The sequence below is a fragment of the Lissotriton helveticus genome, chromosome 9 (genome assembly GCF_964261635.1).
Source record: "Lissotriton helveticus chromosome 9, aLisHel1.1, whole genome shotgun sequence".
Lineage (NCBI taxonomy): Eukaryota > Metazoa > Chordata > Amphibia > Caudata > Salamandridae > Lissotriton > Lissotriton helveticus.
Window position 1 is genome coordinate 230,855,643 of NC_136070.1, and position 14,934 is coordinate 230,870,576.

The 14,934-nt window shown below is 49.5% G+C and overlaps 1 protein-coding gene across 1 annotated transcript in view; it reads left to right on the forward strand.

The window, feature by feature from the left end:
* The window catches only part of LOC144782699 (neuroglobin-1-like), a 139,214-nt gene that overhangs the window by 39,818 nt on the left and 84,462 nt on the right, over positions 1–14,934 (forward strand). Inside the window, exon 3 of the mRNA XM_078662027.1 lies at positions 1,680–1,800. Within this exon, the coding sequence (XP_078518153.1) occupies positions 1,680–1,800 (121 nt within the window). The remainder of the gene's footprint in view (positions 1–1,679; positions 1,801–14,934) is intronic.

Here is a 14,934-nt window from a genome sequence, read left to right on the forward strand (position 1 = left end):
CAAATATTTTAGAACATGATATTTTTGTGCAGCTGCTCAGTATTGCTGGTGTGGTGGAGCATGTGAAAGATATCAATGTTGATGCTCAGTGAACGCCCTTATTTTGAATGTTGAACCCAGGCACCTTACTTTTGTAAATGCTTATAGCTGTTCATGCAGTATCTTGTTTCTTAGTTGAATGTCTTCTATGTTGTGTAAATGTCACTTTTGCTTTGATCCTTACATTGATTGGTGTTGGCAGAGATTACTTTCAGCCATTTACTTCCTTTCTATCCATCACCTTGTTTTGCAGTAGGCAGGTATGCTTTGATGTGGGTTCTATCTATACTACAGAATTCAAGTATACCTCACTGATGAGATGTAAGTAGGTTGAAATTACTCTAGGGTGGCTAGTGTTTGCCTGGCAGATCAGGCTGGACAGTTTTCAATGAAGCAGGACTTAGACTGATGTGCAGATGAACTGGTGCTGTATATAGAGTCATCATGGGTGAAAAGCCGTGGACCGGGATGTGGCCCTCAAACGTTTGCCAGTGGCTGTGATTAATTCAAGCATTCCATCCATTAATCCATTACTTTGTTCTTGTTCACCCTAAAATCAGTCCAGTATGAAACCATCACACCTGAGATGATTGTTATTTTTCTATCTTGTTTACTCAATTAGCGATGAGACGAAATGATTAACTTTTGAATCGTGCACTGTTGTTTCTAAAGCATGTACTGTTTTATACTGACTCTGTGGCCACATTATGAGATATGCATGCACTAAAATTCTAAAATGCAATGTTCTTCACAGTTTGTCTTGCTTTGCTTCTCTTCCACGTAGCAGCCTAACTATCGGCAAGCCTTACTCAACATAATTCATCATATGCATGTAACGTGGCTCAGGTTTGGTTAATTCTTGGATATCACTAGGAAGCAAAAATCACCCACCCAAACCCGAGATACACCAACAACCATCAAACCAGTACGCAGAAGACATACTTTACCACATGCACCCACCTACCTTCCAATGTGCATTAACTAGCTATGAACCAGCATACAATAGTATTTCCTATTCAACAATACCCACAACACCTTTCTAAATGCTTGTATAACTTGTCTTTTCCAAACAGAACCATGACAGCCACATGCAAACAAGTTGATAACTTGGGAAGTGTTGCCAAATCAACAGCACTTTCCTGCACCAGAGCAACATACAACTTCCTGATAAACCTAATTCAAATATACCACCCCTCGTTAGCACAACATCAAATTGTGGTTACATAGGGCTAGAGATGCTGGGCTAATAAACAATCTATTCATACAAAGGGATATGGGACACCCAATAATACACATCCCACAACACAAAGAATTATATTTAAATCCCCTTCATTGTGCTTTCACATTCACCTACGCAAACCATTAGTAACTAGACATTTAAAAAAATCTCTACTAGCCATACACAACCAAACAACCGTACACAACCAACGAAAAGCCCACAACCATGTGAAAAAGGCACTTAGATCTAGAAAATGCTAAAATGCCAAAGTAGTGATACTAGGGGCAATTCAAATGCTCTAAAATAATGTAACATAACATAACACAGCATAATACATCATAATTGTATTGGTTTAGTGCATAATCCCTGTTCATGTCAGCTGTTGTTTAAGTAGAACTTATTTTCTGATTATCTCGCTTAGAGTCATGTCATTTGTGGAGAAAAGTGTTGCCAGAGTAGATCACCCAGAACATCTGGAACAGCTTGCACTGGAGTTGGGCAAAAGCCACTACAGATACAACGCACCACCAAAATACTACCAGGTGCGTACTGGCCAGTTTCACAGCTCTATTTGCAGGATATTATGGAAATGACTTACAAGCAAGTAAAACGTGTATTAGAAACAATACCTATTTAAGCATAGCTTTTCAAATTTGCATAAGAAGGTTTTAGATTAATTGCCTTTTCCCAAGCTGATGTTATTTGGAAAATAAATATGTGGATGGAGAGTCACCTGTTTCTACTACTCTTAAATTATTGTCAATCATTCACCTCAATTCTATTACTGATACCAAGACATTAATAAGCCCTGAGGAAGTTCAGAAAAACTCTTTTTCCTGAACAAAACCCGTTGGCTGGACGATTTACATGTGTAAATATACGTAATGAGGGAGAAAATAAAGGATTGAATCTGTTTCTGCAAAGATACATCGGCTTCAATTTTATTGGAAAGAGATATATCCTCCTGGTGCACCATTCCACCCAAAGTATCAGTTTCTATCTGGGACGCAGCGGTACCAAACAATGGCAGGTACAGGAATTGAAGTGCACAGGACCTTACTTGACTTAATGTGGAAAGAGGTGCAGGATCTGAGGTCCACCGTTGGTTTCTTGGATTTTTTTACCTTAAAATTATAGAACATATGGCGTGGCCAAGGTAGCCATCATGGCGGAAGCAGCCTAAGAGAGCTCCGTCACGCCGTTCGTAAATCCGTCCATTTATCCTCATTCCCCCCCATCTGGCAGTACCCCGACGGAGGGTCCCAGTGGCGGACATAAGCGGCGATACTGTGGAGCAGTCTTGGCTGACCAGGGGCACTGGAGACCGAGCAGAGATCCCCGGAAGCGGGGAGGCCTACGCTGTGCGCGAAGCCCGGGGCCTCGAGCTTCGTGGACCCCGGTGCGTAGGGCGACCTCGAGGCGGGCCGCGAGAGGCGCCGGCCCGGCGCCAGGGACAGAGGGTGTCCGACCGGAGTAGTCTGGCCCCGGCGGATCTACAGGAGACGTGGGGGTGCGATCGGCACCGGCAGAGCGGCGCCCAGGTGGGACTGGCCGCAGCGAGGCCTAGTGTGCCCAGCGAAGCCGGGGCCTAGATTTTGGGGTCTGAGGGGGGCCAAGCGGAGGGGGAGTCTTGAGCATCGACGGAGGCCCCTCCCCTATCCCTCCCCCCCGGCGGCCGAATTGGGCCGTGGTGGCAGTGAGAGCGAGCAGGAGGCCCCCGCCTTGCAGGAGGCCAGGCGATTGAAGAGGATCGAGCCCGGGTGTAAGCAGCGACAGGGTGGCCTGTAGACGGCTGCGGAGCCAGGGACTGCACTCTGGAAGTTGGCACTCCGGTGGAGGTGGCAAGTTACCCTGGCGGCGGCGGGCCCGCAGGGGCACAAGTAAGGTGGTGTGCTCCCGGGCAGAGACTGTGTGTGCTCGAGTGGAGGGGTGGCTCTGAGTATTGACGGGCCCCCCACCGGCGGCCGGCTCGGGCCGCGGAGCCTGGTGGACACTGCGGAGCCGGGGAATAGACCTTGGTGATTGGCGCACTCTCCTGACGGCGTAGGGCCCCTGGGTCACGAGCGCGGAGGGCCATTCCCTGACAAGAGAGAGTGAGAGGTCAAGTGGAGGGGGGTCCTGAGTATTGACGGTTCCCCCCCCCCCCGGCGGCCGGATCGGGCCGAGGATGTAATGAATGCAAGCGGGGAGCCCTCCTTCATGCAGGGGCAGTCCGGTTTCCGCTGGTCGACTGAGACAGGGCAGAGGCGGTTAATGGCTGAGGTGAACCGAGCCCAAGGGTGAGCGACAGATACAAGGGGATGCACGCTCCTCTCTTGCCATCAGTGGAAACGGGCCTTGCTAGCAGTAGATCATTGGGTCATGACATCGTGTGACCAGGAAGCCATTTTGTGACTGCTGCAGAGAAACTGTGTGGCGCTGACGGTGTGGCTGGCTAATATTGGCAAGGGACTATATGGGCAGCGCGCCTCGGGTGCAATTCGTACAACGGGCGGCAGCCACCCTTAAAGCCCTTGAACAGTGTGATAATCCTGGGTAGGGCCCCCATCGTTCGACACGGCGGAAACCAAGTGACACGCCTGAGGAAGCCGGGACCGGTCATGACCAGAGGAGGAAATAGTGGTGGGGCTCCGAAACAGGAGCCCATGGACAAGTTTGCAGGCCCGAGCGGGGGATCAGGTACCGCCGGTGGCCCCCAGACATCGGGGCCAGACAATGCGGCCCTTATGGCGGCGATCACACAATCCAGAGATATGCTGGACGCAAAGATTGGGGCGGTGGGGGCGGATGTTACCCTCTTGCGCCAAGACCTACGGAATGCTGTGACCCGCATTACCGAAGCCGAATCCAGACTTTCGGAGGTGGAGGATGGCATGGCGACCTTAAAGATAAAAGTGGCCACTATGGAAGGGATTCAAAGGGGCCTAGTGTTCCGAGCCGAAGATGCAGAAGGACGGGCTCGGCGCAACAACCTGCGCTTTGTCGACTTTCCAGAAGGCTGTGAGAAAGACAACATGGAGGCCTTCCTGACCCAGTGGTTGGAGGGGTGGATGCCGGCGGACTCCCTCTCCCGCTGCTTCATAGTCGAGCGGGCACATAGAGTGCTCCTCAAGAAGCCACCGGTTGGCGCCCGCCCAAGACCTGTGATAGCTCGGCTGCTCAACTATCATGACCGGGACACGATTGTGCGGCAAGCACGTGCAAAAGAACCCCACATGTATGACAATCAGAAGATCCTAATATTTCCGGACTATACTAAACAAGTATAACAACAGCGGCAATCCTTTACAGCAGCCAAGGCGCGCCTGCGAGATCTGAAAATCCAATACGCCTTGCTCTTCCCGGCCCGTTTGCGGGTGGTGTATCGGTCTCGTACCCTTTTCTTCAACACTCCGGAGGAGGTGTTTAACTGGACCGACGAAACTGTTAGAGTCCAAGCACACACTCAACCTGGACATGACTCTGATTCATCCTCGACGGCGGCGCCACGGCAGCCTTCCCGGAGATCGCGGAGTGCGAACAATTGGAGGTCCCGGCCCAAGAAAAGTTCTCCTCCTCAAGAGGGGCCGGACGAGGGGCCTGATGCACCAGACACTCGGAAGCCAGATCCTTGAAATACCGAGGAGGGCCAAAGGACACATTCTACAGTCAAACATGTATGATAGGCGAGTGATACTCCATAGCTCCTACTGGAGACGACGGAAGGATTGGGGACTAGCTATATCCGGCGCTGCACTGTTCCCAACAAACTGAGATGGGATGGGAGGGGGGGCAATGATCTGCTGGGCGGACACGTTCCTCGAGTTCAGAGACGTTTATTGCCCCCTAGGGGGTAAGTTGGGGGTTGAGCGTGTGGTTCATGGGGATCCATTGGAGTGGGTGGCTTCCGGCCTCCCGTTGGGGGTCGAAGCGCGCCTACACCCCGACAGGTACTTCAACGTTGCTGAGGTATGGGGGGGGAGGCTGGGAGTTGAGGGGTTGTTGGGCTGGGGGTGGATGTGGGGTTGGGGGGTGGGGGGAGGCAGGAGCTCGGGGGGGAGGGGTAGTTCTCTACAGCACGATGGTTCATCAGGTACTTTTGTGGGCAGGTGTGCAGTCTCAGCCCCCGATACCCGGGCAATTGCAGTTTCAACCGATAGATGGCGGTTAGTGGTCCCAAGCCAGGGCCCCCCAGTGCATCGCTGCGAATAGTGAGCTGGAATGTAAGGGGCATGCTGGATAAAATTAAGAGGGGTGCTGTGCTGCGGCAGGGGAAAAAGGAGAAGGCAGACGTCCTGCTGTTGCAGGAGACTCACCTCCTGGGCACCAAAACCCTTAGTTTGCAGCGCTATGGCTATCAACAGGTATACCATGCCGTTTTGTTAGGGGCTCCTGAGGAGTGGCGGTATTGATTCACCGCAGGGTGTCTTACGTCCACTCGACACAATGGAAGGATGCTCAGGGCAGATACGTCTTTGTCAAAGGAGTGGTTGGGGGTAAACCAGTGGTTTTCGAAAGTGTGTATGCTCCTCCCCCGCTGCAGTGGTCGCTTGTCTAAAAATGATTTACCATCTGGGCTGAGATCCCAGAAGTGATGGCTGTTATCAGGGGTGACTGGAATGATGTTATGAATAGTCAGATGGATCTTGCTGATAATCCTCGGGGGCAGTTTTGTTGGGTTGGTTGGGGTACAGGTATTAAAAGGAAAAGCAGATACAAACCGGTTTCATAGCCGGTCAAGGCTAATATTACACAATATGCATGCACAGCACGACATTGATATTTGCCGCCCGACCTCCGGGTTGTGGGCTAAATGGCTGTGTAACGATAATACCATAGACTCGTCGCTGCCAACGTTGCTTGTACTGTTATTGACCGATGTATACCTATAATTGAATATCTGCAATAAAAACATATTTAAAAAAAAATGAATAGTCAGATGGATCGCTGCAGACCCGGTGGTGAGCGGACGGTGAGCGCCCCTACCAGGTTGAGTGACATGGTGAGAGGAATGGGCTCGACTGATGCGTGGCGTTATCAACATACACATAGCCGGGAATACACGTATGTTTTTGCGGTACATAAATCCTTCTCAAGATTAGATTACCTGTTTGTCCCCTGCACTCGGATTGGGAGGGTGGACTCGACGGCTTTACTACCGCGTGGTCTCTCTGATCACTCCCCTATTTCTCTTAATCTCCTCCTTGACAAGAGGCGGCAGCCGTTTCGATGGTGCCTCTCTACCTGAGACAGATGACGTGACCCTTTGGGAGGCTCTGAAGCCCACACTCCGAGGAGTGGATATAGCCTGTTGCGCGGTGGCCCGTAGGACGCATAGGGAGGGCCTAGAGAAGTCGGCGGATCGGGTCCGCGAATTGGAAGGGAGGAGCACGGCGACCGGGGATGACGAAGATGTGCGACGGCTGCTACAGGCACAGCAAGATTTTGCATCTCTACATCTTGAGGCGTCACGTCCGGCGTGGCTGGCCACGCAGAGCAGAATCTACCAATGGGGGGATAAGTCCAGCACAATGTTGTATAGGCTCTGCCAGGGCACTTTCCAGGCGCAGACACTGCCGGCGCTTCGAAACGAGGCCGGAGATCCTTTGTTAGCCCCCGAGGAGATTGCAAACAGCTTTGCGCGTTACTATGCGGCGCAGTATGCCCCTAGGGAATTCCTCCCAGCAGACGCTATTGATAAATTTCTCGCAGACCTCCCGTCACGGGCGATATCGGAGGAGGAACGGGATCGTCTCCAGCTTCCGTTGTCAGCGGAGGAATTAGGAAAGGCTCTCGGAGAATTGAATGCGTGGAAAGCTCCCGGACCCACGGGTTCCCGTGCGAGTTCTTTAGGAAATACCACCTCCAGTTGGGGGCGCATTATAAGAGGGCACTGGATGCGGCCAGGGAGTGTGGCCGCCTACCAGCGGATTGGAGGCATGCCGAAATAGTGTTTTTTTGTAAACGAGGGAGGCCTCCCGAACGTCACGAATCATACAGACCCATATCGCTTTTTAATGTAGAGGCGAAGATATTGGCTAAGGCCCTCGCCAATCGCCTCCTTCAATATATCACGAACTTGGTCCATCCAGACCAAGCAGGATTTATGCCACATAGAGCAACGAGACACAACATTAGGAATGCTCAGGTGGCAGTGGAGACGATGCGGGCCACAGGAACCCAGGCGGCACTTCTTCTGGCCGACATTGATAGAGCCTTTGACTCGTTGAGTTGGGTCTACTTGCATGCAATCCTGCCTCGCCTGAATCTTGGAGCCCAGTTTTTATCATACATACGACTGCTGTATACCGACTTGACGGCCTCAGTGAGAGTGGCTTGGGCTGTATCCGGCGCCTTTCCTATCGGACGGGGCACCCGGCAGGGATGTTCCCTCTCGCCGTACCTGTTCGCCCTTGCCATGGAGCCCTTGGCGACGTGGGTGCGCATAGACGCACAGATGAGGGGCTTTGAATGGGAGGCTGGGCCATCGGACAGGATAGCACTCTACGCTGATGACGTGCTTTTCTTCCTCACGGACCTCAATAGGTCAGGACCGAGAGTCCTGGAAATTATGCGGGTGTTTGGGGAGGTGTCGGGGCTCAATCTAAATGTGCATTTTCAAGATGGTGGCCCTCCCACGCTTACTTTATTATTACTTCACCCCCACCCCATATCGACGCAGTGGTTTCGCCAGGTCAATTCGGCGCTGAGCCAGTTCCTCTGGGCCGGGGGTGCGGTGAGAGTGGCGCTCCGTACCTGTTTTCTCTCCACGTATTGCGGCGGGTTGGCATCTTCGGATGTCCTGTCCTATTACCAGGCGTCTCACTTGTTGGTATTGAATGAGTGGTGGTATGGGGATCGGTGAGACCCAGCCTACACCCTGGAGAGGTACTTGATAGAGCCGGACACCCTCCATACAGTATTGTACTCAGCTGGTAAGAGGAAGAGGCTCCTGGTGGTCACTCAGGTGGTCTTCCAGATCTGGCGACAGGCGCTTCACCGCATGGGATGGTGGAACAGATTAACCGCGGAGACTCCATTGTGGCAGAACGGTCGCTTCCCGGCTCTGGCGTCTTTACAGGGGTTCCGCGGCTGGGATGCAATAGGGATCTCGGCGCTGGGCCATGTAATGAAAGGCACGACCCTGAAATCATTCCAGGAGCTGAGGGACGAGTATAGTATGCCCCCTGACCCAATTCTTTAAATATTTGCAATTCCAGCATGCCATCACTCCTGCCCTGGAGGGACTGGACTCCTTACCTGAATTCAGCCCCCTGGAAGCTAAGGTATTCATGGGTGAGTTAGAGGATAAGAAAATATCCCGTATTTACCAATCTTTGGTCATACACTGCTCCTCCTCCCTAGATAAGCTGCGGACCACATGGGAGGGTGATGTGGGAGTTCTAGAAGAAGAAGATTGGAGGGAAGCCCTCGCCGCTCCTAGAGGTGCGGCTGTTGCAGTACGATTACGGTTCATCCAATTTAAATATCTACATAGAGCTTACTATACAAGAGAGAGGCTGTGGCGAGCGGGCTTGATTGCGTCCCCTGAATGTCTTAGATGTGGTCGGAAGGTGGGCACCTTCCTACATACAGTATGGTCCTGTGGAGCACTGGAGAGATTCTGGACAGGTGTTTGGGACTGTTTGGCAGAAGTATTGGGTTGGGAGTTCCCCCGTACACCATAGCTGGGCCTTCTCCATGTAATGGAACAAGTGGGTGGCAACATTTATAAACGACATCTGCTGCTCCTTGGCCTTACCGTGACCAAGAGGGATGCAGCCCGTGCCTGGAAGGACCCCAGGGCCCCCCCGGTGGGAGTGTGGAAAAAGGGATTGGACTATTGTATGGGGTTGGAGCGTCCAGTGTTTGAGGCCCGAGGGTGCCCCAGGAAGCACTACAAAATATGGAAGAGATGGGCGGAGTACAGGGGATTGTGGCTGGAGCCGCCAGCACAGAGTGATGTGTCTGCAGAACAGATGCCGTAAGAACCTGGGTGGGGGGGAATATGCATTACCTGTATCCCGACTATTTTCTTTCTTGGACCTGTGTGGACATCGTGCTAAGGGCAAGGGTGGGATCCGGGAGGGGGTAGTTAATATGGGGCAGGGGGATAGGAGAGTTGGTGTAATAATGCTTATTTGAACGACTGTATTGATTGCTATTTTGTTCATTTTGATTCTATGCTCACAGCCCCTCCGGTGTTTGGAGTACTGTGGTCTATTTGCAATCTCTCTCACGAAAACAATAACATTTTGTTCTGAAAAAAAAATTATAGAACATATTATAGTTGGGATGCCCAACTGACTGTATTAGAGGTCTGAAGGTCCTATACATGCCTTAGCTTTAATACAAAGTGCAGAAGAATGTCCCTTGCAGAAGCCCCAAGGCCCTCCTTATTGAGGACTGTGGTGGCCCAATGTTGTTAAATATACAAGAAACAAACAAAAAACATTTAAAAATCAGGACACATTCCTTTCATGGTAACTTAAACGCAGCGTGCAGGACCTCCGAGGTCTTTTGTCAACTAGATACTGATATTTGCAAGCAGAGGCATGGTGCTAATTGCGTTTATATGGTTGCAAACATATGAATGTTTAAAGATGACACCAACTGTAGGATTAGTACAAGTTTTACATGAGGTCACCTCTATTAAAGAAAATAATGCACTAGGCTGTATGTCTATATCCACTGCTGCAAAACTAAAACACCATGCTAGCTATGGGCTATTAATATCAACATATGTTTTTATGGGGTCTGCTCTGTTAAAGATAATAATGTTCAATCCTATGTTTCAAAATCCTCTGTTGCTAGGTTTCCTCTCTGCATAATGTACCTAAAGATCAAACCAGACTAGCAGAGGTTGACAGACTATCGCTATTTGACCCTCTTTCACTGACTACCGCAGGATATTGTTATCGTGTAATGTTCGATGAAGAGTGTTAGTGTAATGTCCAATGAGCGGTATTGGTGTAATGTTCAATGATGGGTGTTGTGAAGCATGAACTTGTTCAATATAATATCATTCGAAACTAAGGGTTTAGATCTGCCTGTACATATCCAAACGGTTGTCGGCTGTAGGAATTTATTGTTGCGTGAAGTGGTGGGCAGAATTACCTTGTGAAACATATATTTACCCAGTCCAACAGCATTCCGAAATTGCATCAAGTATTGACTGATGAGTCAGTGGCAAAAATATGTGTATATCTAAGTTATGTGGAATGTCAGTATATTATATGGACAGCTGCTAAGACATGCCTGAACAATGTTCAAGGAGAGCTTTTGTGTCACATACAGGGAGTGCCTTGACTCACTGGAGGAGGTTGACAAAACGCATTGAAATCTGGGGTGAGAACCACCCAATTCTGAAAGGAATGTTGGCTACCGACAGGAGTTGGCCTAGAAGGGGATGGTCTGGGGATGTGGGAAGCGGTGGCTTCCTGCGAGGGAGAGTGGTGAGGCGGGCAAAACAGTAAACTAGATTAACTTCATGCTGACATGCATTTCATTATCATTTTGAAGTAGAAAAGTTTAACTTTAAAACAGTAATATAATGCATGTGCAGGGGCAACCTTGTGATTGGTCTGAGCGCCATGGTTCGGCGATCAGATGGGGACAGGGAGCCTGTGCATGTCCCCACCAAGTTGTGTAATGCAGCCTGGTGGTGAACATGCAAAGTGCGCATGACTGTTTGTCCAGCCATCTTGGGACCTGTCTTGTGCCCTTTGAGTGTGCTGACCACTCCTGCCCCTGCCCCTGCTCTGGCCGGCCCCGCCCCTCCCTGCACCTAGGAACGGAAAAATAAAATGATAATAATGTTCCATTATTATCTTTTTATTTTTCCTCTGCACTGCTCTTAAAGTAGTGGGGCGTCACTCCTCCACCTTAGTGGACGAGCCGCCGCTGTGCATGTAAGCGATTTAGGGATACATATAGACATAAAATACTTTTTTTTTTTAAATAGGAAGTAAAAGTCACTTACCTCCGCCCTCTCTCCAGTCCTGGTGTTCTTCTTTCCCCCAGCTTGCCCCAGTCAAGTTGCTCTCATGCTATTAGAGCAGTGCCATGGTTGGATTGAGCAGGCTCTCTCAGCACTCCAAAAAGCACTGGAGGCCTTTGCTAGGTCACAACCCAGATGTCCAAGACAGCTGGGTGGAGAGGTTTACGGTGTGCATGTCTGGCTGGCCGTTGCAAGACAACCGGCCAAAGAGACATGTGCACTTCAAAGTGCCCAGTCCACCACTCCTCTCTGCTGCTTCCAGTCAGCAGTGGCCTGCCCCCGTTCTGAGACTCGACTCAGGACAGCGGTTTGCAAAGTCAACGAAAAATAAAATGCTAAAATATTTATTACCATTTTATTTTTCATTGTGGGGATTCCTTAGTGGAGGAGCCGCCTGTTAGGGTGGTCTTATATCAGATGGGGCTTGATCATCTGCCACTGTTTGAGTTTGATAGTTCCCACAAGTCCCAAAAATATACATTACATTCCTATCTTTCATTATCACAGGAGTAACTGCATGCCTTGAAGTTATATTTCTATTGTATTGTATTGTACCATTTGTATATGACTTAGTATTCTTATGTAGAGAGCTGAAACATTTACAATCGCAGATCGCAAACTAAACAGTGTAGGGTGTGCAAGGAGGTTTTTTTTGTAGTATATAGGAAGGGGTTCAATGATGACCACTGAAGTTCTGGTATTGTGTTTGGGACACAGCGCATGGTAGTGTAATAGGTGAGGGTATGTAAGAGATAGATGTGTAAATTATAATTGTGAGGGGTCTCAAACAGGTTGATCACGAGCTATCAGTAGCTCACAGGCTGCCACCTGTCGCGAGCTACCAGTAGCTCACAGGCTGCCGCTGAGTAGCTCGCACATTATCCTTGTCTGACAAGGCAATTACTTCAAACACTGTGACCTGGGCATCAATTCATCCAAATACCAAAGGTAGTGGAAGTTTGTCTCACTTCAGGAGAATCATGGTAGCAGGACAGTTATTTCCGGTTCCATACATCCCCCCGCCGACCTTGGCTTCTTTGCCCTAAATGGTTCTGCACACAATTTTGAAATATATGTGTCTGAGGGTAGGTGGATGAACTTGTGGTGGAGTGGGGTGGGTTGTGCTTAGCAGCGTACCACAAATGAGGCACTAGGTAAGCCACTGGAGGCCAGCCTTGTTACATGGGCAAAAACAGCAGAGTTCAGTAAGGGTGAAAACTGAGCCCTTGTCTGTGATTGGCTGCAGCAACCCTGCCCGACGTGTGACTGACTCTGGCTAGAACTTAGCTGAAGAAAAAAGAATCTGCATCGCTCCTGCCCTTAAAAAGAGAAATACACCACTCAGGTTATTTGCTTGACTAATTGTGTTCCAATCTCCAATCTGAGCTGAGATGCAGATATTGTAGCTCAATACCTAATTCTAACACCCAGACACTTGGCAGAGTGGCTGTAGTATCCAATACTTACCACTCAATACATATACATGAAACTTGTTCTGCAGTCTCCACTAAACCCGGGGTGGCTCCTCCACTAAGGCGCAGGAGTTTAGCCCTACTGCTTTATGAGCAGTGCCTAGGAAAAATAAAATGATAATAACAAAGCATTATTATCATTTGATTTTTCCTTCCTAGGTGCGGGGAGGGGCGGGACTGTCCTAAGCAGGGGCCAGGGGAGGAGTGGTGAGCACACTCAAAGTGCGCATGAATGTTTAGCCAGCTATCTTGGGCCAATTATGTGCACTGCATGTTCCCCACCAGGCTGCATTACCCAGCCTGTTGTGGAACAGGCACAGCCTCCCTTCGCCCTGTTTGAGCGCCAAACCACAGCGCTCAGACCAATTTCAACACGGCAATGCAGCATTGTGATTGGCTTAGGGGAACCAATCACAACGCTGCAGCGTTGTGATTGGCTTTGGGAGCCCAGGTGTTTCCTGCAGTGGAGAGGCTGCGGCAGCAGGTAAGTTTGCTTTATTCTTTATTTTTTTCTTTCCTCGCCCACACCTCCTCTTGCTCCCCCGCCATTTTTCCATACCAGCCGCCACTGCTTGACTCAAGTCATGCTGACCTATGGAAATTCACTTTCTCTGCCATTCAAACTAGAATGGAAACTGAAATAAAATGCCTGAAATAGGATAAACATTGCTGCAGTAAAACTAATGTGCTGGTGTGCATATAAAATGCTAAATATAAGCATTTATTGTGACTCAAAAATGTTGCATGCGAGAACAGCAAAGGTGGCCTGAATTTAGACACAACGTCCTCTTCTGCGCAATCTGGGACAGCGCAGGATTAATGAAAGCCTTCAGGCATGCCAGGGGCTGTCTGAGGCCTGGGACCAGTGTTTCTCAGTTACATTTCAGTTGATCAGGTCGAATTGTAACAGTGTGCACTTGCAACGGTTACAATCTCGAGGTATGCTGCTACGGAGCCTCTGTCTGGAGCGTTTTGTACGACAAAATGCTCCAGTTTCTCGGATCCTGGTGCTGTTGTCTGTGTCCTCTTTTAGCTCGGGGGTCGCAAGGAACAGTGCCAAGGGACGCAGTTGCTACACCAGGCGAACCGCAAATGACTTCCATCCACCGTGCCCTACTGTGAGGGCTCGAAAGCTTAACGTGAAGGATGATGCAGCCTGACTTCTTGCGAAAATAAACTTTCTTTACTTCTTTTCTCCTTTATTTCAGATCTAATTTCTTTATTTTTTCCTTTTGGTTTCTGTATTTCTCTCATTTCTCTATTTCTGTTATCTTCTCTTTTTACTTCACCCCTTTGTTTTGCCTTCTTTTTTCCTCCTGCTTTTGTTTCTTCCTGTCTTTGAACACTACTTCTCTTTCCTTACTTTGTTGTTCATTTTTTTAGTTTCTTTTTCTTGTCTCTTCTTCTCTTTATTTCATTATATTGTTCTCTAATTTTGTTTGTTAATTTGTACCTCTTTTACCTTTTGCACCATTTCCCCTTGTTTGTTTCTTTCATTTGTATTTCTTTTCCTGTTTTGTTCTCTTTATTTCTCCTCTTTTTTCTGTTTCTTTCTTTTTTCTCAACTTCTTTATTCACCTATTTTCTCCCATTCTGTCTCTCAATAATTATTTCACTTGTGCTTCAATTCTTTCATTTGTCCTCCCTTTTTTCTTTCTCCGTTTATTTTTAGGTTTCGACCTGGCGAGAGCACGCAGTGCTCCTTCCAGGGCGAAATCTTTTGAGTTACAGTATGGATGTTCGTCCCGCCTCCGTTTCCCATTGGCTAGCTCCATAAATGGACGCTAGCCATTGGCAAACAGAGGCGTCCGTCATCCTGCGAGGCGACTCGTGGGCGTTTCTGGAGAATTTTTCTCATCCGGCCCCTTTTGTCACGTCAGTGCGGCGGTGGGCGGGGTTTATTTTTTCCGACGTCGAGGTTTTATTTGGTCATTCCGCTGCCCGAGGAAGTCAAGGTGAGTGCCTTTCTTGCCGTTCCCTCCCCCCTCCCGCTGTCCCGTCTTCCCGTTCCTGCCCCCCCGCTGTCCGTGTGCCTGCCCGCCCCCCTCCCGCTGTCCGTGTGCCTGCCCGCCCCCCCTCCCGCTGTCCGTGTGCCTCCCGCTGTCCGTGTGCCTCCCGCTGTCCGTGTGCCTCCCGCTAGGTTGTACCTTTTTTATTTTGCTTCTTTATCATTTCATTTATCGTTCGTGTCCCCGTTCTCGACCCCCTCCCGCTGTCCGTGTGCC